The sequence below is a fragment of the Taurulus bubalis genome (genome assembly GCF_910589615.1).
Source record: "Taurulus bubalis genome assembly, chromosome: 11".
Lineage (NCBI taxonomy): Eukaryota > Metazoa > Chordata > Actinopteri > Perciformes > Cottidae > Taurulus > Taurulus bubalis.
Genome location: NC_136599.1, coordinates 1,556,987 through 1,582,346, shown reverse-complemented (window position 1 = coordinate 1,582,346; position 25,360 = coordinate 1,556,987). Strand labels below are relative to the sequence as shown.

General features: G+C 41.7%; 1 protein-coding gene across 1 annotated transcript; it reads left to right on the top strand.

Annotated features, from left to right (window-relative positions):
- Nucleotides 1-6,883: 6,883 nt before the first annotated feature.
- On the top strand, nt 6,884-23,197 carry LOC306743538 (protein NLRC3-like; the record flags this gene model as incomplete). Its single annotated transcript, XM_079226059.1, has 8 exons — nt 6,884-6,969; nt 13,146-13,224; nt 13,377-13,605; nt 13,769-15,590; nt 15,685-15,858; nt 20,090-20,263; nt 21,823-21,869; nt 22,027-23,197. The coding sequence occupies 8 exons, from the start codon at nt 6,884-6,886 to the stop codon at nt 22,578-22,580; spliced, it is 3,165 nt and encodes a 1,054-aa protein (XP_079082185.1). The 3' UTR covers nt 22,581-23,197.
- Nucleotides 23,198-25,360: the final 2,163 nt, after the last annotated feature.

Below are 25,360 nucleotides of genomic sequence, written 5' to 3'. Positions count from 1 at the left end.
CACGTTTTGTAGAAAAAAACATATTTTCTTTGTAGTTGTAATAATAATAATAATAGCTAGGATTTATATAGCGCCTTTCATGAAACCCAAGGACGCTTAACAAAGACATAAATAAACAATAAATAAATAGTCTCATGTTTAATCTAAAAACATATATTGTGTGGTTGATAATAGTAAAGCTTATTTATATAACACATATCAAAATGAGTAGTAATGTATTTCACATCAAAATAACAAATTGTATATATTTACAAACTTCTTGTGAGTTCACGTTGCCCGTGAACGTACGCTTTACTTCCATTTTACTTCCATTGAATCCGGCCGACACTGAAGCGGTCGTACAGGGTTTTTGTGAAGAATGTGTTCGGCTTCGGGAATGTTTCTCAGAGGGAAGGAAAGGAGTGAAGGAAAGGAGTGAAGGAAAGGAGGGAAGGAAAGGAGTGTTTGAACAAGACCCGGACCGTCTCGGTCTCTTTGTACAGGACGTGCGTAGGAAGTCGTATTAATGTTCCTTTAGCGCTGCAGCTTCCACTCAGACCGTCGAACTCAAAGAGCTAGAACAGAAGATACGAACTTAGCTGATTTTTAATGTTGTAACTAATCTCTATATGAAGGGAAGTGAGTTGTTTTGTGTCACACGGTTGTTCATGTCTCTGTTAGTCTCACGAGGTTAAATCATACAAGCGTCACTAACTTTACCTTCTTCTGCAGGATCCCTCCCAAAGCTGCAGGCGTTTACTTCGTTGTAGTCGGGATACGAACCCATCCAACGTGTTAATAAGTCAGACTTCATCTGCAGATGTTCGGTGCCATAAACATCTGCTGGTTTTACGGGTTACATTTAGATTCAACTCCGTATTAGACCTCATTTAACAGCCAAACCAATAAATTACACCGTAGTTTGTCAAACCTTCTGTAAAAGTGTATTTTGGGGAAAAACTGCAGAAGTATTTGCTTCACTTGAAAGCTTTAGCATCTTTCAAGATTTTATTTGTCATAATGCAAAATAAACATTATTATTATTCCCACCTTTTGGTTCCAATTTATCATCCGAATTGTTAATAATCGTAACCATTTGGCCGTTAGCCGAAGAGCTAAATACTTAAGACCATTTATTTATATTTCTGTGCGTTTTGCAACCAATATTGTTTTTTCACAATAATATAACCAGGAGCAACCACTACCATCCCATAATGCTCTGACGCAATGGAAAAGCTAATGTAACACTGGCATCTAGCTAACGGTATGCTGGCATCAAGCTAACGGTATGCTGGCATCAAGCTAACGGTATGCTGGCATCAAGCTAGCGTTTCGCTGGCGTCAAGCTAACGATATGATAGCATCAAGCTAACGTTATGCTGGCAAGATCCAAAGTCAACAACAAACAGTAAATGTGATTTAACAGTAAGTTACAATGTAATTAATTTGCCTTCTGTATTTGGCTCCTGTTGAAACAAGATGTGTTTTTTAATAACACAGTTAAAAGAAAATGTGAAGTGGAAATCTTTTGTAATAAATTTGAAAACAAGTAAAATCCCAAATGTCACTTCTGTCTTCATAAATAATCATAATATGAATTTATATTTGACATCCAGCACTTTGGCAGTGATCACGTTGTTGTTTGGGTCCTTCTTTACCAACTTTGCAGACAAGCTTTTACATTGTTTTTGTGTTTTTGTGTAAACTAGACAAAAGAAAGAAGACGTATGAACTCATGTCCTCCTGGTGTGTTGGAGTTCAGTGTAAATGTGAACAAAGTTGGCTTCTCTTCCATAACTCTTTAATAAAGGGGCAGTCCACACAAACTAATGCACTTCTGTCTTACATTTGTGTGTCTGTGGGTTGTTTTTTTCATCTGGATGGGGTGTCCGACATTTATCAATAAAGTTGTTGAATTTAACCTGAGAGTTTATTGACAGAATGAAGGTTTTATTGGCGTTAAACGGTTTTGGAAGTAAAGAGTCTTTGATTATAAATTGGACATAAAAACCTGAAGGAGATAAGTACTAAGACTCCCAGGGTGCACTTGGGCAAGAAACATCCAACTGGTCCAGCATTGAAGGAGAAGGCTGCAGACGCTACACAAGTTGTGAATTAACGTGCGGTTATTTATTAGTGTAGCTAATAGCTAACTGCTAACAGCTAATATTAGCTGTTAGCGGTTAGCTCGGTACCAAAGTATCGGTCCAGAAACCCGGACTAACCTTTGACCCGATGACATCATAAAACACACAAGAGGAGTCGTTTCAGTTTCCTGTTGGAGGACTTTGTCTTCAACGAGGCAGAGGAGGACTTTACCTCAGCAGAGCTGCTGAGCTGCATATCAATGACCTCACTACTGTCCCGTCGCCGTGGATACCAACCCAAATTCATTCTCTCACACACACACACACACACACACACACAGTTGTTCATTTAGAAACTTAAACTCTTTTCTAATCGATGCGAGTCTGTCTTTAGACAGGAGACAGAGAGAGAGACAGAGAGACAGAGAGAGAGAGAGAGAGAGAGAGAGAGACAGAGAGAGAGAGAGAGAGAGAGAGAGAGAGAGAGAGACAGAGAGAGAGAGAGAGAGAGACAGAGAGACAGAGACAGAGAGAGACAGAGAGAGAGACAGAGAGACAGAGAGAGAGAGACAGAGAGAGAGAGACAGAGAGACAGAGAGAGACAGAGAGAGAGAGAGAGAGAGAGAGAGAGACAGAGAGAGGCAGGCAGAGAGACAGAGAGACAGAGAGAGAGAGAGAGAGACAGAGAGAGAGAGAGAGAGAGAGAGAGAGACAGAGAGAGGCAGGCAGAGAGACAGAGAGACAGAGAGAGAGAGAGAGAGACAGAGAGAGAGAGAGAGAGAGACAGATAGAGGCAGGCAGAGAGAGAGAGAGACAGAGAGAGAGAGAGACAGAGAGACAGAGAGAGAGAGAGAGAGACAGATAAAGGCAGGCAGAGAGAGAGAGAGACAGAGAGAGAGAGACAGAGAGAGAGAGAGACAGAGAGAGAGAGAGAGAGAGAGAGACAGATAGAGGCAGGCAGAGAGAGAGAGAGACAGAGAGAGAGAGAGAGAGAGACAGATAGAGGCAGGCAGAGAGAGAGAGAGACAGAGAGAGAGAGAGACAGAGAGACAGAGAGAGAGAGAGAGAAAGCATTTGGGGTTAAGTGTCTTCGCCCAAGGAAGCCGGGGATCGAACCGCGGACCCTCTGGTTGAAGAAATATTCTGTTAAATCACATTTACTGTTTGTTGGTAACTTTGGATCTTGCCAGCATACCGTTAGCTTGATGCCAGCATAATGTTAGCTTGATGCCAGCATAGCGTTAGCTTGATGTCAGCATACCGTTAGCTTGATGCCAGCATAACGTTAGCTTGATGCCAGCATAATGTTAGCTTGATGCCAGCATAGCGTTAGCTTGATGCCAGCATCGCATTAGCTTGATGTCAGCATACCGTTAGCTTGATGCCAGCATAGCGTTAGCTTGATGCCAGCATAGCATTAGCTTGATGCTAGGATAACGTTAGCTTAATGCCAGCATAACGTTAGCTTGATGCTGAGCGGACAGATCTCCTGTTGTCAAGTCGTATCTGCGGTCCATCCTACGTTTCCATTGCGTCAGAGCATTATGGGATGGAAGTGGTTGTTCCTGGTTATATTATTGTGAAAAAACTATAATGGTTGCAAAACGAACTGAAATATAAATGAATGCACGTAAGTATTTAGCTCTTCGGCTAATGACCAAATGGTATCAGAGGTTGCGTCCATAATAAGGTGAGGTGTCCATAATAATATATATTTTACATTTTTTTTAAATAATAAGCCTTGGCTATACTTTCTGCACGGACAACTCATGTTTGAATGATTTATCTTGTGGTATAAAGTCACAAGATTCCTCAGACGTAGTCGTCAGGTGAGATCTCTCGTCGCCATCTTTTTTTTGTTGCAACCAGTGGACAGGAAGTGACCATATTTGGACTGAGAAGAAGTGACGCCAGAGATGCCTGGTTGTATAGAAGTCTCCTTCTCTCCTGGCTTCCCGACATGGTTGCGGCCGTAATCCAAGATGGAGGACTGGAGGTTTCTGACTGTTCTGACACATTTTCATCTATTTGTTTTGTATCTTCCCTCGCTGGAAATGAAGCAGCGAGGAAACGTGAGAAAACAACAACAACTTTAAAAGCTTCTAAAATATAATTTAAATGTGATGAACTTCTTCGTGGAAGCAGAGCGGCTGATGGAGGAACAGAGTGTTTCAGGAGGTGATGATGTCGTCCTCATTAGTAGTGATGAGAGCTCAGAACAGAGAACAGACCGCCTCTGTTCACTAATGAAGCCACACACACACACACACACACACACACACACACACACACACACTCTCAGGGGCGACTAGACCTCCATTGGTCACACAAACCTCTCTGAGACAGACTGGACGGGAACCAACTGCAAGCTGAAGTTACGAAACCCGGAAGGTCACAGGTTCGAGTCCCACATCTAATGTTAGGTGGGGGCGTGTTTCACCCCTACTTCTCTCTTACTTCTCACAACCAGTGAACAGGAAGTGACCATGTCAGGTGTGAACCTGTCAATCACCTTGTAGCCCCGCCCTAAATCATCAGTAGTAGAGAGAATGCAGCTTTAACACATGAAGCATAGACTTCTATACAACCAGAGGAGTCACCCCCTGGTGGTCAGGAGAGAGAATGCAGCGTTACCACATGAAGCATAGACTTCTATACAACCAGAGGAGTCACCCCCTTGTGGTCAGGAGAGAGAATGCAGCGTTACCACATGAAGCATATACTTCTATACAACCAGAGGAGTCACCCCCTGGTGGTCAGGAGAGAGAATGCAGCTTTAACACATGAAGCATATACTTCTATACAACCAGAGGAGTCACCCCCTGGTGGTCAGGAGAGAGAATGCAGCTTTACCACATGAAGTATAGACTTCTATACAACCAGAGGAGTCACCTGTTGGTGATCAGGAGAGAGAATGCAGCTTTACCACATGAAGCATAGACTTCTATACAACCAGAGAGCGTGTGAATCCAACTGTGTGTGAGTGTGTGTGTGTGTGTGTGTGTGTGTGCAACTTAGCCCTCTCATCAGCAGCACATTGTGAGTGAATGAAGAGCGTTAAGTGTGTGTGTTTCTCCCCGAACACAAGCTCAATGAACACAAACTAATCTGACCTGAATGTCTCACACACACACACACACACACACACACACACACACACACACACACACACACACACACACAGGAGCACAATGTTGGTTTTGTTCTGTGGGAAAACTGATGAGGGAAGGAGTGAGTGGGGGGGGGATACTGTTGCCACGACAACAAGCACGGTGTCCCCCGATGAGGAGCTAGGTTGACTCTCATTTTGGGAACAAACACACACACACACACACACACACACACACACACACACACACACACACACACACACTGGTGAGACCACCTTGTACTGCAGGCAGGAAACACTGAGGCCTGCTTCTTTGTTGATTGGTATAAAAGTAGCTCGACACACACACACACACACACACACACACACACACACACACACACACACACACACACACACACACACACACACACACACAGCTCTTCTCAGTTTGTTCACGTTGAAGCCGAATGACCGGCTTCTATTTTTTACTCCTTTTCGGTTATTTACTAATATATGTATTCATATATTTATTAAGTGATACATTAATTAATATATTAATTTCTTCATATATTAATTAATTTAGATATATACATATATATTGTTTTGTCCGTCTGCTTCTGAATTTCTGAGAAAACTGAACTTTTTTTCTTCTTCTCTAAACTCAATGAGAAGAAATAAAAGTCAGAGATGTGACGTCCTCTAGTGGTTCAGTAAAGTACTACATGTAGAAGTACTAGTAACTACATGTACATGTTACTAGTACTTGTACAAGTACTAGTAACTACATGTACAAGTACTAGAAACTACATGTACAAGCACTAGAAACATGTACAAGTACTAGTAACTACATGTACAAGTACTAGTAACTACATGTACAAGTACTAGAAACATGTACAAGTACTAGTAAGTTGAGTTCATACCAACCAATAACAAGTGTGTACACACACACACACACACACACACACACACACACACACACACACACACACACACACACACTTATTGGTTATTATGAACTCAACACAGAGCAGCAGGACGCACGGTGTCACGTGACGTCCCCCTCCTTCACACACTCTCTCGTGACGGCCCCTCCCTTCCGGGTTCCTTTACTTTCGCTTTGGGAGCTCGTGCGTCGCAGCTCTTCTTCTCGTCTGAAGGCTCGTGAGGACTCTTTTCTCTGAGGGACTCTTGGAGGACTCTCTGGTCCTCCAGGTCCACAGAACCAGTTCACGTGGAGGTCAGAGGAGGATCCGTGAAGAAGAACACGTCACAAAGTTTGCAGTGCGCGTGTCTTCTTTCCTCGTGAAGGAACCAACGGGACTTTGGATTCAGTCTCGCGAGAAGAAGTTACAGAAATACTTTGTTTTTCTTCATCAACGGAGTACAAATGATTTAAAACCAAGTTTCGTAAGTACAAGTAATACGTCATCGTCCGCTGTAAAGCCACCGCACCTTCCTCGTAGGGATACTTCTGTAGGGATACTTCCGGTCCGGATTTCAAAGTAAAACATCACGTGAGTTCTAATTTACGTTATTTTAGATTAAAGAGCAGAACATTAATTTATGAGCCTGTTATTTGGAATCAGTACTATTTAGACTACAGTCTAATATACTACTTGGACTTGTACTGTGTACTTCCTGTGTGGTGTCATGTCAAAGCAGAAGAGCAGTAATGTGTGATCTCTCCAGCAGGTGGTGGTGTTGGTGTGAAGGTGTGGACTCTGCTATGAGTCAGTGTGAGGACCGAGAGGAGGGAGTCCCTCCCTCTAAAACCAGTCTGTGTGGGGACCATGACCAGACCAGAGCTCAGAGGTGAGAGGACCATCTCTACCTGTCATGACTCTTCTCATGTCCCTTTCCTCTTCATGTGAGGTTTACATTTTAAACGCATATCTTTAGCTATGTTTATACTGAGCGTCCTCACTGCAGACAAACGGAGGAGGACGGATCCGTCTTTACTAGTGCTGGGCAGAGATGGACACATTTAACTGATTAATCAAATGATTTGTCTGAGATTAACAGCGATTAATCGCATTATGCGCAAAATTCTATAATGAAGTAAAACCTAGTGTATTGTACTCTGGAGCAACAGGAAGTTAACAACAGTGTATAAATCATTTTTTATCAGTTTATTTTATATAGCCCAACATCACAAATACAAGTTTGCCTCAGAGGGCTTTGCAATCTGTAACATAACATCCTGTCCCGGGACCTCACATCGGATCAGGAAAAACTCCCCCAATAAAGATAGTAAAAACCCTTTCACAGGGAAAAAAAGGAAGAAACCTGAGGGAGAGCAACAGAGGAGGATCCCTCTCCCCGGATGGACAGAAGCAATAGATGTCATGTGGCCAGAATGAATAACATGACGGAGTTACAGCACATCAGACAGTAGTCTCAGTAGATAACTGTGTTGCAGGAGTAGTATATAGGTTATAAAAATGCACGTGCACGCCAGTGTGTGCACATTTCAAAAAATGCAAATGGATAGGTGGAGTTATTCTGAAAAGTGGTTGTGACCGTATGTCATTTAGAGGTGTGTCATAACAGTGGGGTTTTGTTTAAATATTTGTATATATATATATATATATATATATATAGGACTGTTACCCCATGCTATTTTATTTGCTTCTGGACCTACTGGAATAAAATATCTATCGCAGGCTATCCTTTGTAGAAGCCTGAGCTCTGAGACACTGAGGATAATGGTGTTGTAGACCTAAAGTATACTTTATACTATATTAGTATAAACTATCAGCAAACCATGAACATGCTTATTGACTAGATTAGTTTTCTTTTTTATTATAATTGATAGATAAATATGTATATGTAAGGAGCTCCAAGTGTTTCAAGTTGAGACTTCTGAGGGGAAAAAGGGCCTGAAAGAGAACAGAAATAGTACACAGAACCCAGCAAGATATACAAAAGTTCCCCAGTACTTAAACTGAGACTATAGGTTTGCTGGTGTTATGATATTCATACAAATAGAAGCTACAAGTAAGCAGATATTCATAAAAACTGAGGCTATAAGTCAGCAGTGGTCTGACATTAATACAAAAGAACTATAGGGCAGTAAGTTAGCCGGTGTTCAGATATCATACGAACTATAGAGCTGTATGTTAGCCAGTGTTCTGATACTTATACAACATTGATAATATAGTGAGCTGGTGTTCTGATATTCATACAAACCAAGGCTATACAGTCAGGTCCATAAATATTTGGACATTGACACATTTTTCATTATTTTGGCTCTGTACACCAAAGCAATGAAGTTGAAATGAAAACATCAAGATGTGCTTTAAGTGCAGACTTTCAGCTTTAATTTGAGGGTATTTACATCCAAATCAGGTGAACGGTGTAGGAACTACAACGAATGTATAAGTGGCCACCCCGTTTTGAAGGGACCAAAAGTAATTGGACAAATTAATATAATCATATATCTCATTGTCACTTTTTCATTTCCACTTGTTCATTTCAACTTCATTGTTGTGGTGTACAGAGCCAAAATAATGAAAAATGTGTCAATGTCCAAATATTTATGGACCTGACTGTAAGTCAGCAGATGTTTTGATAGTCATAAAAACTGAGGCCATATAAGAGCAGGCTTGTTAACCGCAATTCTGATTTTATTTATACAAACATCCATCTCTAAGTTAGCCAAGCTTCTAACGTTTAATACAAACCAAGGCTGTAAGTTAGCTGGTGATCTGATATTATATACGGAGCTATAGTGCCAGCTTGTGCAAATCTTTGAGGATAACCAATGTACAATCTGTTGCTGTATGTAATTGTGTTCTGTTTCTTTCAACAGTTATGACTTCCAATCAGTTTTAATACAACCAGCTGGACTGTACAAAGCTAGCCTGCCTTTGGAACTATACCAATTCAAGTAGTCATGTTGAGACTACTTATATGACATATAACTTGTAGTAATAATAACAACTACAACTTCATATTCAACAACTTCAATTCTCATAATTGTTTTTATGTGTATGGATGCAAATTTGATTCATTAAAATGTCTTACTTTTTGCGTGACGTAAGCACACATTTAAGCGGTCACGGAGTTTCAGCTGCTCAACGTCAGTAGGAACATGCGTTATGAAATGTAAAAATAATATGAATTATAAAGGTCAGAATTCAATACTAAACTATTAATACAGCACACTATGATAGTCAGCGTACTATGCATTTTGTATAGTTTGGAGCATCAGCACAACTTTGTAAAATGTATTTAGAATTAAGGATATTAAAAACATAATAAGATATTAGCATATTTTTTTCTTTTTGAAGCACTGATGTTTTCGTGACACAAATTGAACAATGCAATGATAATATTTCTGCACTGACTCAAAGAAGTGAGACATGAAAACACCTTTCCTGACATTTGCAGTCCCCATTTGACCTATCCCATCCCCCAACCTCCACGGTCACTGAGTTTCAGCTGCTCACTGTCAGTAGGAACAAGCGTTATGAAATGTAAAAATAATATGAATTCTAAACGCGAGCATTCAATTCTAAACAATTAATTCAGCACATTATGATGGTCCGCTTAACTATGCTTTTTGTATAGTTTGGAGCATCAGCACAACTTTGTAAAATTAATTTACAATTAAGGATATTAAAAACATAATAACATATTGTTTAATATGAGTTGGTCTACTTTATAATAACTACACACTATTTAGTATTAGTAAAGCATGAGTAAAGACTTAATTCAATCATAATGCATTGTTCCAACATGAACACTTATTAGTAACTCATTAGAATGCAATTCATGAACACAGTTATGAATATTTCATTCTTGATTAATCAGCTTGACTATTATCTGTGTCATGATTGGGTTTTCATACTTTATAAATTATGGACCAACCCCCTTATGTAAATTAATTAATATGTGTTGCAAACCAATGATGTAATATATATTGCTAACCAATTATTAAGGACTTATAGATGATGCACATGTGCTTTTATGAATTTGTTTTAATACTCAATTGTGCATGTTCCTTTTTGTGAGCACAATCCTTTGCCCAGTGATATGTGCTTTGGCAGACTGCACATCTCGTCCTTCTCCCATATCTGTGGAGTGGATTCGTCCCTTGAACAGCCGTATGGTTTTGTGGGCTTGACCTGACATTACTTTCACGCTTGCCTGTAAACCGTGTGGAGTAGGCAGAGTCGCCAGCTCCCACACTCACACGGAGGTCATCAGCTCCCTCTTGTGGAGAGTTATCGCCAAAGATTCTCTTCTAGCCTGACTTCATGTTAACAAACGAAAGCTCTGGGCAAGCGGTAAGTGCCAGTTGTTTGTCTTTAACATGAAGTCCTGCAGTATCCAGTAGCTTGAAAGCTAACACAGCATCTGGAAGCTCCATCTTGAAGTAACGTAGTCTGTTGTACCGGCGCTCAAACTCGATAATGTAGTCGACCGTAGAGACGGCATTTTCTTTCCTGATCCGGTCAAACTCCGTGTACGCCTCGTACTAGCGATCCTTTTCCTCTTTCAAAAAAATCTAATTCCAATTTCGTGAGAAGTATAAGCATTCCTCCATCGACGCTCAAATCCGCTGCGGCGATTTCTAGCGCACTATCCCTCGCTCTTCCCGTCAGCGATCAAGCAACCGCCAAGGCCTGCTCCTCCTCCAGGTCCGTCACCAGCCCAAAATAATGACAGGTGAAGTCAAACTGCTACAAGATATGAGTAGTTTTATTTATTACGTCTTCGCAAACAAGTCACCATAAAGAAGCTGTGCCTTATTTACTATCAAAGAAATGTTGAAGCTGTAATAAAATGATATTTTCCGTCTAATAAAACCAGTGAAAGAAGAAATGTAAATCCTTTAAGTTCAGTAAATGTCAGTGTTTCTATCAGTTCACAGAGAGAAAAGTCTCCTGAACCCAGCTGTGTGTCCATGAAGAGTGATCGGTCTAAAGGTGGTTGGATTGACTTCAAAGATGGACGCCGTTCTTATGACCCAGAGTAAGTTCTTAAAACAGATGACTAAATGTTCTGATTCTCAGTCATGAAACACAGAATTGGTCGTGCATCATTTACAGTGTTGTTTTCATGATGATCAATCATGACAGAACTCAATATATTTAACTAACTGCTCAGTAGGTTCTGTATGAATCATAAACAATAAACAGTCTCTGGTGCAAACACAATGTGAGTTTATTCCTCCACAGACCAGGAGAGGTCAGAGTTTCAGAAAGCTCCAGAGTTCTGGGGACTCGGTACAGAATTTCAGGGACTACCTGCTGTGGTTTGTGGAGAAGTTTCAGAAGACTATGGGCACATATAATTGTGTGTTTATAAATATAAATATACATAATTGTACATATATTATGTTTATAAATATATGTATTTATATTTACATAAATAATTGCAAATAATTTGGTCAAAAGTAAAAAGACACCGCTGTAGTTCAAGGTTAAAGTTAAATAAAGTATTAAGTTATAAAACATAACCTTTCCCTCAGTCCAACTGATGTAACGTTACCTGTGAACAAATTATAAACTCTGAGAACAAAGACGGAATTATATCTCATGCTTAATCGCTATGGAGACATCGGAGTCAGCAGATCATTTCAAAAAGTCCTGCCGAGATGAGGCTGCTCTCGGTGGGCAGCAGAGCGCTGACTGCCTGGTCCCGTGAGCAGGACCTCAAATCTCCGAAATCGTCTCCGTATATTTTTAAGTAGGCTGAATCTTGACAAACCGACCACAGATTTGATGCTTAAACAACTAACTTCTCACCTGAAAACATCCTAAAATTACATTCTGTGACTCAAAAACACAGCATTCAGAACATTCTCATCCGCCACTGTTCCCTGTCGCTGGTGCGAAATGCATTCTGGGATATTGGCTGTCCCAAGTACGCACAAGTCACCTCTGATGCATCTTGGGTAAAATGAGCAGAGCAAGCCACATCCGGGCGTTTGGTCTGGGGACTAGCTGCAGGGTTCTGGGTCTACATTCAGAGGTCTGGGGACTAGCTGCAGGGTTCTGGGTCTACATTCAGAGGTCTGGGGACTAGCTGCAGGGTTCTGGGTCTACATTCAGAGGTCTGGGGACTAGCTGCAGGGTTCTGGGTCTACATTCAGAGTTAATAAGCTATGCAGACATGTGTCAGAAGTCTGCAGGCAGAGTGCAGTTTGATGAGGAGTCAGTGGTTTTAAAGAGTTGTCTGTTGGAGGGTTGTCCTCATGAATCCTAGTTGTTTTTGGGAACTAGGCTTTTTTGTTGGGACTTCCTAAGATTTGAACTGTTTAGACACATTCAACCATCGGTGGTTGAGCTTTGGGTTTCATATTGTCCTCTGACTGTATAATCACTGGTGAACTTTAAATGACTGTGTTCTTTGTGTTCTTTAATGTCTGCTGGTTATCTTTGGAAGATCCTAAATATAAGTGTCTCCACCGCTCAGAGACAAACTTCTACAAGATTTGACTCCAGTAGTTTTAGTTATTGTGTCTCATTGTAGCGAGTTGGTTGAATAAGAAAACAACAAGTCACAATCAAGAAGCTGTGTCTTCTTTACCATTAACTACAAGTTTTGATGAAAAATGACATCAATTTTACTGTCCAATGAAACCAGTGGAAGCAGAAAAATTAATCTTGTATGTTCAGAAATCCTTTATGTTCAGTAATTCTCAGTGTTTCTATCAGTTCACAGAGAGAAAAGTCTCCTGAACCCAGCTGTGTGTCCATGAAGAGTGATCGGTCTAAAGGTGGTTGGATTGACTTCAAAGATGGACGCCGTTCTTATGACCCAGAGTGAGTTCTTTAAACAGATGAAACAGATGACTAACTGTCACACAGATGGTCGTCCTTCATCTCCAGTCTTAAGCATCTGGTTTATGAAATGATTAATCATGACAGAACACAACATCTTTAACTTATTGTTGTATTATTGTTTTAATATCATGAACAATAAACAGTCTGTGGAGCAAACACAATGTGAGCTGATTGTTCATGACTCCTCCACAGAGAGGACCAGGAGAGCTCAGAGGTTCCCAGAGGTCCGTCTGCCCAGCAGCATCAAACACACCTGGACTCCATATTTATGGTCTGTACATGTACAACTACTTTTACATCTATTCTGTTCACATCATCTCCATGCTGCACTCTTTAGACCAGTGGGTTGTCAGTCTGTCCAACATGGATCTGATGTTTGCTTCCATGGTTTTAGTTTGTCATTCATAGAATATTCTGTTCCAGCTGCTGGAGGAGAACATCCTCACTTTTGTGAAGGACGAGCTGAAGAAGATCCAGAAGGTTGTGAGTTCAGATTACCCAGAATGCTTAGAGATTCAGAGTGAGGATGAAGAGGTGTTGGATGGTGAGGATGAAGAGCAGAGGAAGAGGAGCAGAGAAGCATTTCAGAAGATCTCACTGCACTTCCTGAGGAGCATGAAGCAGGAGGAGCTGGCTGACTGTCTGCAGAGCAGTAAGAGGATTTCTCTAAAGATTCAACATGCTGGATAAATGGGACGTTTACTAATGTCTCAAGAGATGGACCAGAATATATTCATAGACTCATTCTTTGAGGAAATGACATGTTGAAATCTATTCTTTGACTCATTGATGTTCTTTGTTGTGTGTTCATTCAGGACTTCCTGCTGGAGTTTGTCAGCGTAAACTCAAATCTAACCTGAAGAAGAAGTTCCAGTGTGTGTTTGAGGGGATCGCTAAAGCAGGAAACCCAACCCTTCTGAACCAGATCTACACAGAGCTCTACATCACAGAGGGAGGGACTGCAGAGGTCAATGATGAACATGAGGTCAGACAGATTGAAACAGCATCCAGGAAACCACACAGACCAGAAACCACCATCAGACAAGAAGACTTCTTTAAAGCCTCACCTGGAGGAGAGGAACGAATCAGAACAGTGATGACAAAGGGAGTGGCTGGCATCGGGAAAACAGTCTTAACACAGAAGTTCACTCTGGACTGGGCTGAAGACAAAGCCAACCAGGACATCCAGTTCACGTTTCCATTCACGTTCAGAGAGCTGAATGTGCTGAAAGAGAAGAAGTTCAGCTTGGTGGAACTTGTTCATCACTTCTTCACTGAAACCAAAGAAGCAGGAATCTGCAGGTTTGAAGAGTTCCCGGTTGTGTTCATCTTTGACGGTCTGGATGAGTGTCGACTTCCTCTGGACTTCCACAACAATGAGGTCCTGACTGACGTCAAAGAGTCCACCTCAGTGGATGTGCTGCTGACAAACCTCATCAGGGGGAAACTGCTTCCCTCTGCTCGCCTCTGGATAACCACACGACCTGCAGCAGCCAATCAGATCCCTCCTCACTGTGTTGGCTTGGTGACAGAGGTCAGAGGGTTCACTGACCCACAGAAGGAGGAGTACTTCAGGAAGAGGTTCAGAGATGAGAAGCAGGCCAGCAGGATCATCCCCCACATCAAGACCTCACAAAGTCTCCACATCATGTGCCACATCCCAGTCTTCTGCTGGATCACTGCTACAGTTCTGGAGGTCGTGTTGAAGACCACAGAGGGAGGACAGCTGCCCAAGACCCTGACTGAGATGTACATCCACTTCCTGGTGGTTCAGTCCAAAGTGAAGAAGGTCAAGTATGATGGAGGAGCTGAGACAGATCCACACTGGAGTCCAGAGAGCAGGAAGATGACTGAGTCTCTGGGAAAACTGGCTTTTGATCAGCTGCAGAAAGGGAACCTGATCTTCTATGAATCCGACCTGACAGAGTGTGGCATCGATATCAGAGCAGCCTCAGTGTACTCAGGAGTGTTCACACAGATCTTTAGAGAGGAGAGAGGACTGTACCAGGACAAGGTGTTCTGCTTCGTCCATCTGAGTGTTCAGGAGTTTCTGGCTGCTCTTCATGTCCATCTGACCTTCATCAACTCTGGTGTCAACCTGCTGGCAGAAGAACAAACAACCTCCCTGTTGTCTAAAGTATTTAAACAAACAACCTCCCTGTTGTCAAAACCTGAACCAAGACATCTCTACCAGAGTGCTGTGGAAAAGGCCTTACAGAGTCCTAATGGACACCTGGACTTGTTCCTCCGCTTCCTCCTGGGTCTTTCACTGGAGACCAATCAGACTCTCCTACGAGGTCTGCTGACACAGACAGGAAGTAGCTCACAGACCAATCAGGAAACAGTTGAATACATCAAGGAGAAGATCAATGAGGATGTGTCTCCAGAGAAAAGCATCAATCTGTTCCACTGTCTGAATGAACTGAATGATGGTTCTCTAGTGGAGGAGATCCAACAGTCCCTGAGTTCAGGACGTCTCTCCACAGATGAACTGTCTCCTGCTCAGTGGTCAGCTCTGGTCTTCATCTTACTGTCATCAGGAAAAGATCTGGAGGTGTTTGACCTGAAGAAATACTCTGCTTCAGATGAGGCTCTTCTGAGGCTGCTGCCAGTGGTCAAAGCCTCCAACAATGCTCTGTAAGTACAGAGAGAGTTAGATTCATAGATCATAACTTAAATACGCTGCTATCTTTTCCACGTATTATTGTTTTCTTCCTCCTTGTCTCTTCAGACTGAGTGTCTGTAACCTCTCAGAGAGAAGCTGTGAAGCTCTGTCCTCAGTCCTCAGCTCCCAGTCCTCTAGTCTGAGAGAGCTGGACCTGAGTAACAACAACCTGCAGGATTCAGGAGTGAAGCTGCTGTGTGCTGGACTGGAGAGCCCACACTGGAAACTGGAGATTCTCAGGTCAGATCAAGTTAGTTTGTCTTCAATGATATAAATGTGTCTCTAAACTATCAGGTCCATTTAGTGTGAACAGACTCTCTCTTTCTGAATCTATGAATTTGTTCATCAGGAGGTCAGATTTCATGAACCACTTAGAGCAGGGCTCAGCAACCTTTCCTATCCAAAGAGCCATTTTACCCTTTTTTTCTCCCAAAAAATGTGTCTTATAAAGTTGTATATATAGTCATATTATAAATACAAAAACTATAGTTTGTTGTATTCATGAAATTATAGAACAAGAATGAAGACAATTCTTGAGATTGTATTGCTATTTTACCTGTTTTAACTATCAAACTCTTATGAAGTCGGCTACATTGAGATCAATTATGATGACAACGATGTGGACCTTGAGTCCTATCAATATGTGTGGCTAATGTGGTAGAGCAGGGGTGGCCAACCAGTCAGAGACTAAGAGCCACATGTTTTACTGTGTTACCGAAAAGAGTCACATCATACACATGAACATCACCCCATCCCTTCCTCACACACACACACACACACACAGACCTCTGCTCAGCCAGATTTAGTGTAAATGTCACACACCAACATGATGATGACAGAAATTGACTCCTACAGTACTAAGACCACAGGCCAGTCATTCTCAACACACACACAAACTCTCAGTTCAACCAAGTCCACAAACAAAAACATAATAATTTACAATAGCGTTTTTCTTTTACTATGCATGTTGCTTAGTGGGACTTCTGGCATTCCTTGCCTTGAACAATCCTCTTCAAATCTGGCTTGTATTCCGTTGTTGCCACTCGAAGCAATTCTTCCACATGGGTGTCAGTCAGAACAGATGGATGCTTTGATTTCACGTGTTTCAGGGTAGAAAACAGACTCGCAGACGTATGTTGACCCAAACATTGACAGTATCTTAAGTAGGGATGGGTATCGTTTGGGTTTTTTCCGATACCGGTGCTAAACCGATACTTTTAAAACGATACCGGTGCCTGAACGGTGCCTGAACCGATACTTTTTTTTTGCTAAGGCAATTTTTTTTCTTCAAATTGAACAATATTATTAACTGTTTGAAGTATACTATAGATATAAATAAATAAGTACATACAAAACACACTTCAAACTAAAGCTTCAAACCTTTTAACTTCAAACTATGAAAATATATATTTAAAAAAGAACAGACACAAGCATCATGGCCTGATGGGACCGTGTGCAACAGAACTCAGACTCTGTTGGATCCTAAAACTGCTGCTTTATGGACTACACGTCATCATTAATATCAACTGGAGAGATTTGTTCCATCAAGCCGAGGACGGACGTTCAAAAGCTCGTGCTCGTGTCTCCAGCGATCTCTGTGTGCGCGCACTGTGTGTGAGCGCTGGAAGCCCCGCCCCTCGAGCCCCGCCCCCTCGAGCCCCGCCCCCTCGAGCCCCGCCCCCTCAAGCCCCGCTCTGCATGCAGGCGGACAGAGAGCAGAGCAGCAGTGTGCTCTGATCCGCTATTTTAATAATCGTTTTTATTGTGCGGGCACCGCGCTACCTTTTTAGTATCTATATACTGTGCAACTTTACAGAGTAGTGTAAAAAAAAAAAGTATTTAAATCGGCTCAGACACCGGAAGGAAGCACCGAAATCTGCGTTGCTTTTCGGTCCGGTAGGTACCGGACGTGTTGGTTCTCGGTACCCAACCCTAATCTTAAGCGCAGCTTAATTCATTTTCCCAAGGGGCCGCAGGAGAAATTTGTACCGTTGTGGAGCGCCGAACCAATAGGCTGAACTTAATTCAATTAACTCAATATGAATGTTATAGCTTGATTAAAAAACTGTAAATTATATGATTTTGAGCTGCTAATGGTGAGAATACATGTTACAATAAGGCTATGAAAATATGTAAAAAATGTGATTACATTTTTTATGATTCTTTTTAAACCTTAGCTTAAATATGTACAGTATGTTAAAGACCAGCAATTTATTAACTTTATACAAAAGCAATCAGTGCTTTTGATGTTTTCCAGTTCAGTTCAGTTGTTCTTTCTCAGTGAGAAAAGTCCAGTCTGTGTTGCTTAAAAAAGTGCACTGAAGTCTGGTTGAATGAGGTGGAGATGAAGGACAGCTGGCAGAGAGAGAGGATCTGATCTGTTGACCTTCATCACTAGAATGTTTGTTCTCATGAGTGTTGGTCCTAGAACTGCAAGGTATCAGGTTCAATCCCCACTGGAGGTTTACATTTTAAAACGCATATATTTTGCTTTGTTTCCACTGAGCGTCCTCACTGCGCCGGACTTTTTTACCAGCGGACGCCTCAGTGTCTCATGAGCTGCCACAGAACCAGCAGCAGTGGTGGAGTTTGGAGACGTGATCCACTTCCTGAAAGTAGATCTACTTCACTCAGTTTGCTGCAGCAGTTGAGGAATCGTTCTTCTGCAGCTTGATAGCTTGTTCTGGAAGAGTCTTTCAACAATAAATGTTTTGTTTGCTAATTTCTCGTCACATATCAAACATATCAGCATCGTTGGCAGTGAAAGCAAATTAATACGCCCACGAATTCAACTCTCTTTTTTCTCTGTGACTTTTATGTATTTATTTTTATCCGTTGATAGTTTAACGAGGGCGGGGCTCTGGAAATCACGAGTAGCCAGCTGCAGGGAGATCGATGTGATCGGTGAGATCGGTGTGAACATTTTTTTTGAACATTTTTGTTGAACAACCACAACATCGGTGTAAACATTTTTTTATTTCCATTGACCCAATATCACCTCAAACTCCAAGATAAGAGGAGTACCCTTTGATTTTCCGCTTGGCAAAAAAATAAAATTAAAAAAAAAGTTATTATTATTTTATTCCTTCCCAAAGCCTCCGGAGCTAAAGATCCGCGGGTTACCGACCCCTGACTTAGAGGAACTCGTCTCAGAGACTAAACTAGAGAACCTTGTAGAACAGACACATTTGATCCACAGTGGATTAATAAACGATGGTGGCGTTTGAAACATAATTTTATTTCAAAATAAGCTTGCTTTAAGATAATATATATTTGATATAAGTAAGGAATGAGAAGGAGAAATGCAGGAAAAGAGACTGAAAACTTGAATGTGTCTCTACATTCATGTCGATGCTCTGTTTTACTGTTGTTTATATCTTTTATGCTTATCTTTTACCCTGTATTATTTTATTGTATTTGTAAGGTGACCTTGGGTGCCTTGAAAGGCGCCTCCAAATTTAATGCATTATTATTATTATTATTACAGTGACGATCTGTTGAGAGTTTAATGGTTGTTTATTTCTGATTGAGAACGTAACAAACAGAATATCAAGTTTAATTTCTTGTGTAGCCCCCTCTCTAATTGCTGTTCTAAGCAGGGGCCTCATACCATACCCCTGTTGCACGGGAGGTGCAGTGGAGAGGGTCTACTCCAAATATCGCGATACTGTTAGTGTGAGCTCAAACTCCCATGCATTTATACACATATACCTGTAACCTTGGTTAGTACCCCTTATTTCTTTAAGTAAAAATAACATTAGGTTAACACATGAATGTCGTACACACACATTGAATGCAACACCATCGACATTTAATCTGACCACAAACAACAACCCACGTTGTGTAACAAGAACACCCAAAGAGTATCTAGTAGTCCATGCTAGGGAACCCTATGTTGGTGCGCTTGTTGGAGCTCATGTCAATCCTCCACACTAAGTGGCGGATTGACTCTCAGGTCAGATCAAGTTAATTTGTCTTCAATGATCAAATGTGTCAATAACATAAAGTTATAAATAAAGTTTAATTTCTCTTTCTCGCACTTTGTTTTCTCTGTCTCTCTCTCGTCGGGAAAAGAACAGAAAACCCAAACTGTGTTTTTAACTCTAATAATCAACATTAAATATTTACCCCTCATCCTGATATTAATAATTCAGTACTTCCTGTTTCCAGTAGAGAACACTGAACTGAATTATTTCATCTTGTTTAGATTAAAAAAGCAAGAGTTTTATCCACTTTCACTGAACACATCATATTTGTTCTTTCTGATTCTACTTTAGTCCAGACTCATTATCAAAGAGGATTTCATTTTGACATGAATATTATTACACACTGGAGACTGGAGACTCTCAGGTCAGGATGTAAACATGTAAAACTAGTTGACACTCAGATCCTGATTTACATTCATGGATAAACTCGTATCCTCCTCCAGATTGTCTTAAGATGTGACGTGTGTTGTGTTGTGTGTTTGCAGGCTGTCAGGCTGTCTGATCTCAGAGGAAGGCTGTGCTTCTCTGGCCTCAGCTCTGAGCTCCAACCCCTCCCATCTGAGAGAGCTGGACCTGAGCTACAATCATCCAGGAGACGCAGGAGTGAAGCTGCTGTCTGCTGGACTGGAGGATCCACTCTGGAGACTAGAGACTCTCAGGTATGAAGAGGCTGCAGCCACAGAGCATCAGTCTGATAGAGGAGGTAGAGCTGGAAACCTGTTCTCTGTCACACTGTCAGCCTGGTTAATATGACCCTGACACACCAAGCTGACCTCAAACTACCAGAGACTCATCTAACTGTTTGTGTCCCACACGATGTTGCACGGTGTATCGATACTAAAAGGTACCGCGGTACCCGTACGTTAAAAACAATGTGACTTTGCATATCTTTAGTATCGATGCTTCATTAAAATAGTGTGCGATCAGAGTGCACTCACTGCTCTGCTCTCTGTCATGCTGCCTGCATGCATTGACTGCAAGGGGGCGGGGCTTAAGGAGACAGGTCTTAAGGAGGCGTGGCTTAAGGAGGCTTAAGGAGGCTGCCCAGCGCTCTCACAGCGAGTGATCAGGGGAGACATGATGGCCTCAATGCAGGAGCTCTTGCCGACTGTCCTCGGCTTGTTGGAACAAAAGATGAAGAAGTGAAATGTGAAAGTACTTTGGCTCCATTACAGACTGAAGGAAAGCCCACTGACACACAGAGACCCGTCTAACAGACCAAGGGAGGACACGTCAAACATGGCAGAGCTCCTTTCAGACAGACACCAGACAACAGGCTACATAGCCGTGTAGAATCAATGCTGTGATGGCACCATGTAGTGTTCATTAATATCTTGCTGGAGGCTAATACTAATAATATGGCATTTGTTAAGTGTTCAAAAAGCTGATAAAAGCTGGTTAAAAGGGAACCAGACAGATGTTTGATTTATTACTTTTCAGTCTCCAGTGTGTGTTTCCCTTTAGTCCAGACATTACTGTGAAAAGACAAAGAAACAATCTGTTTAAACCTTCTTGATGAATCATCACAATAGGAATGTGTTGCTGTTTAAAAGAGTTCAGCTCCACCTGGTTTTGGTTTGTTTTGCACTGAGAGACAGTTCTCTGGCTGATAGAGTGGACTTGTTGAAGCTACAGGTGACAGTCGGCCACAGACGCTCAGCTGGTGAACATAGTGGAGCATTTAGCAGCTAAAGAGACAGATGTTTCCCTCAGGAGGTGGAGACCAAACACAGAGCTAAGAGAGAGAATAGTGGACTTCCATTCATCAGGTGACACAAACACAAAGAGTCCTGATGAGTCATCATGTTGATGTGGAACTGCTGGATGTGGAAGCAGCTGGTTGATATCATGTCAGACACAACTACTTCATAAGCTGATAATGTGTCAGATGTTGTGTTTACAGCTTGTTTTCACTGAACCACAAACAGACAAAGAATCAACTGATGCAGGTTTAAACATCTGATTTACTGACTGACTGGTAGAGGAAACTGAGTCTGAACTGGAGGATGATTGTCAATACAATACTGATAATAATAAATCATGAATCAGTGAACGTGATGAGCTGTCGTCATCGGCCAATCAGAAGAAGCTCCATGAAGTACCAGAATATGAGCTGATGAATAATAAGTGGTCCATGTGAACATGAATAACAAAGCTCTGTGATGAGAGTGATGTCATGTTCATGTGTTCATGCTGCTCTGACTCCTCCTCCTTTCAGGGTGGAGCCTGCTGGAGTCCGATGGGTCAGACCAGGTCTGAGGAAGTGTAAGTGTGCTTTGAGTTTGATTCATGAAAACATTCAACCGTCTTCAGACTGTGACATCACTCATTCACATCTCTGATGTCATCATCAAAGTGTCACTAGATGAACAGATGATAGATTCATAACTGCAGCTGTATTGTGTCTTGTTCTCTCCATCAGATTCCTGTGAACTCACACTCGACACAAACACAGTGAACAGGAACCTCAAACTGTCTGACAACAACAGGAAGGTGACATGTGTGGAGGAGCATCAGTCATATCCTGATCATCCAGACAGGTTTGACTCATGGGAGCAGCTGCTGTGTAGAACTGGTCTGACTGGTCGCTGTTACTGGGAGGTCGAGTGGAGAGGAAGAGTTTCTATATCAGTGAGTTACAGAGGAATCAGAAGGAGAGGATACAGTAGAGACTGTTGGTTTGGAATGAATGATCAGTCCTGGAGTCTGGAGTGCTGTGGTGGTTACTCTGTCTGTCACAATAAGACAGTAACACACATCTCCTCTTCCTCCTCCTCTTCCTCCTCCTCCTCCTCTGGTAGAGTAGCAGTGTATGTGGACTGTCCTGCTGGCTCTCTGTCCTTCTACAGAGTCTCCTCTGACACACTGATCCACCTCCACACCTTCAGCACCACATTCACTGAACCTCTTTATCCTGGGTTCAGGTTCTGGTTCTTGTCTGGTTCCTCAGTGTCTCTGTGTTCTCTGGAGGATTGAGAGTCTCCTCCTGGTAGAGAAACCTTCTCTCTGCTGTCCAGGTAGTTCAGCCTGTACAGGATCACACAGCTGATGTTAGTTAGCAGCAACCTGATCTCTCAGTGGTTGTAAACAGGTGCAGCAGGTGAGGGGTACCTGAGCTGGTCTGGACTCAGGGGGGTTGAGAGCTCTCTGGACTTGTGGTGTTGCAGATGGATGTGTGAGAGCTGAGCGAGGTCCATGTAATGACCTGAAATGATCTGTTTCTGAGAGAAGAAACATGTTTTACTTTGTGTATAAAACTCAACTTTGTTGTCTTGAAACATTTGTTTGTGTGAAGAAAAACCTCCGAATGTCAAACGAGAGTCTTTCTGGATCAGATTCAGCTTCTGTGGAGAAATAATCACAACTTGTAAAGAGTTGTTTTGATTTGAAGAAACTAAATTCATCATCTTTTGTTATTTTTTCATTAATTCTTTTTTTATTGTAAAAATAAAAAGACAATACATAGACATAACATCAAGAGGACGACAAAACCGTGAGATACAAGCCAGCAAAACATTATATATTCAGGGTATAGAAGTACGGTGTGTGTGTGTGTGTGTGTGTGTGTGTGTGTGTGTGTGTGTGTGTGTGTGTGTGTGTGTGTGTGTGTGTGTTTATTATTTCATCTAAAAAAGGCACAAAGTATAGATGAGGGCAGATTCATATGTGTGTGTGTGTGTGTGTGTGTGTGTGTGTGTGTGTGTGTGTGTGTGTGTGTGTGTGTGTGTGTGTGTGTGTGTGTGTGTGTTTTATTATTTCATCAAAAAAAGGCACAAAGTATAGATGAGGGCAGATTCATATGTGTGTGTGTATGCATGTACGTGGGTTTCAATTGGGTTTCAGGCTAAAAATGACAAACAAGTGAATATGAATAGAATGAGTCATGAAACAGTGAAGGACGACCAGGTGGAGTTCTGTTGTATTGTAAATGATGGAGGATGTTAGACTGTCCATTGAACTGTGTGATCATGAGGTTTCTCCAGTGTGTGATGTGTATGTTATTCCTTCATCTCCAGGTCATGAGGATAGTTTTCTTGGTGATAGTTGAGGCCACGAGGTCACCAGCGTTAGTTTGGCTGAGCTTTATTGTAGAAATGTCTCCTAGTAAACACAGGGATGATGGGACCAGGCCATTTTATCTTTTTCTTTTTTCATCTTTTCTTCTCTTCTTGCATTATCCGTTGTCGTAACCTTTAACCTTGTTATTGTCAAAACTAATAAAACTGGTTTGTATGTTGTACATTCCAACCAAAGTCCAGTGTTGCTGGTCTCTGAAGGCGTCTGGTCGTCTCCACACGGTGAGAGAGCTCTTCTCCTGCGATGGGCTGACAGGAGTGAATGATTGGTTCTCCTGAAGGTTCCAACCACACGGGGTTCCTCCTCCAGTGGTGGCCTCTACAACCTTTAAAAACCACCTATCTTTAGCCCTTTCCTCTAAATGTCATCCCCAAACTAAAAAGGGTGCATCTCTGCCACCACTAGGGCTGTTTGAATAATGTTGGTTATAATAAAAGGTACACATGTGAACATTTAGGTCAGATGTGTAAATATCAGTGGACTTCTTTGAACTTTGTTTTCAAACACATTTTTTTTGTATATTTCAAAATGTTTGCTCTAAATTTCCATTGAAACTATTTATTTAAAGCACATTTGATGAATACAGATTTAAAATATACCAAATATGTTGTATATTTTAAGTAATATTTTAGTGTAATTAGTAAGTAAACTTATTCGTGCTATTATTTCAATATATTAATATTCTTTTGTATTGTGTTAAAAAGTATTAGTGAAAATGCACCGAAAGCACTTTTTTAAATTATATATTTTGGTATCTTTCCGTTTTAGTATATCTTATTCATGCTTATATTTCAGTACATTATGTGTACATTTCCTTGAGAAAAATGTAAATTATTATTATAAATACAAATATTATTTATAAAAAGACATTTAGTCACAAACTAACATTTAACCAACAAACAACACAGAACAATAAATACAGTTGAAACTCTTCTTGTCGTTCAGAGCAGTGGAGGTAACCCTGCATATGGTTCCCCTACATACGTTCTCCTGGTTCTGCAGAACAGAACATGATGTGACAAATGCAGAATGTTTGACTCTCATGGGGCAAGTTTGTTGAAATATTCAGTGATTTATATTTAAGGAAAGACCTCTGCTGCCCTCTAGTGACCAAAGCTGAGCATATTGTTTAGTGGCCTGTTTGAAAAGCTTTTTCTGAGTACGAACCTGAGTTCTATGAAGAAGTCATGTTGCATGGCGTCGTCCACTCCCACATGAGGCTGGTAAGCAAATTGCACAGGGTCCATCGACGATTTCACCTGCGGTCGGAGGTGAGCCAAGACCAGCCTCTCCAGCACCTTCATCACATGGGAGGTGAGGGCAACCGGTCGGTAGTCGTTGAGGACGGATGGAGTCGACTTCTTCGGGACAGGGACCAGGCACGACGTCTTCCACAGCACCGGGACCTCCTCCTGCCTCAGGCTGAGGTTGTAGAGGTGCTGCAGGACACCAGACAGCTGGGTGGCGCAGGTCTTTAGGACCCTGGGGCTGATGCCATCATAGGGTCGAGAACCAAAGAGATGAGAACTGTCTGCTGAAGAAGATTGTGACTTATGGGTGAAAGCACCAGAACGGCCACTCAAGGGAGCGTGTGATTTTATGAATTATTATGATTATTTTTACTAGTTACGGCTTTTTAAAGGAAAGAAACCAGATCTCGGACAAATTGAGTCTCATTT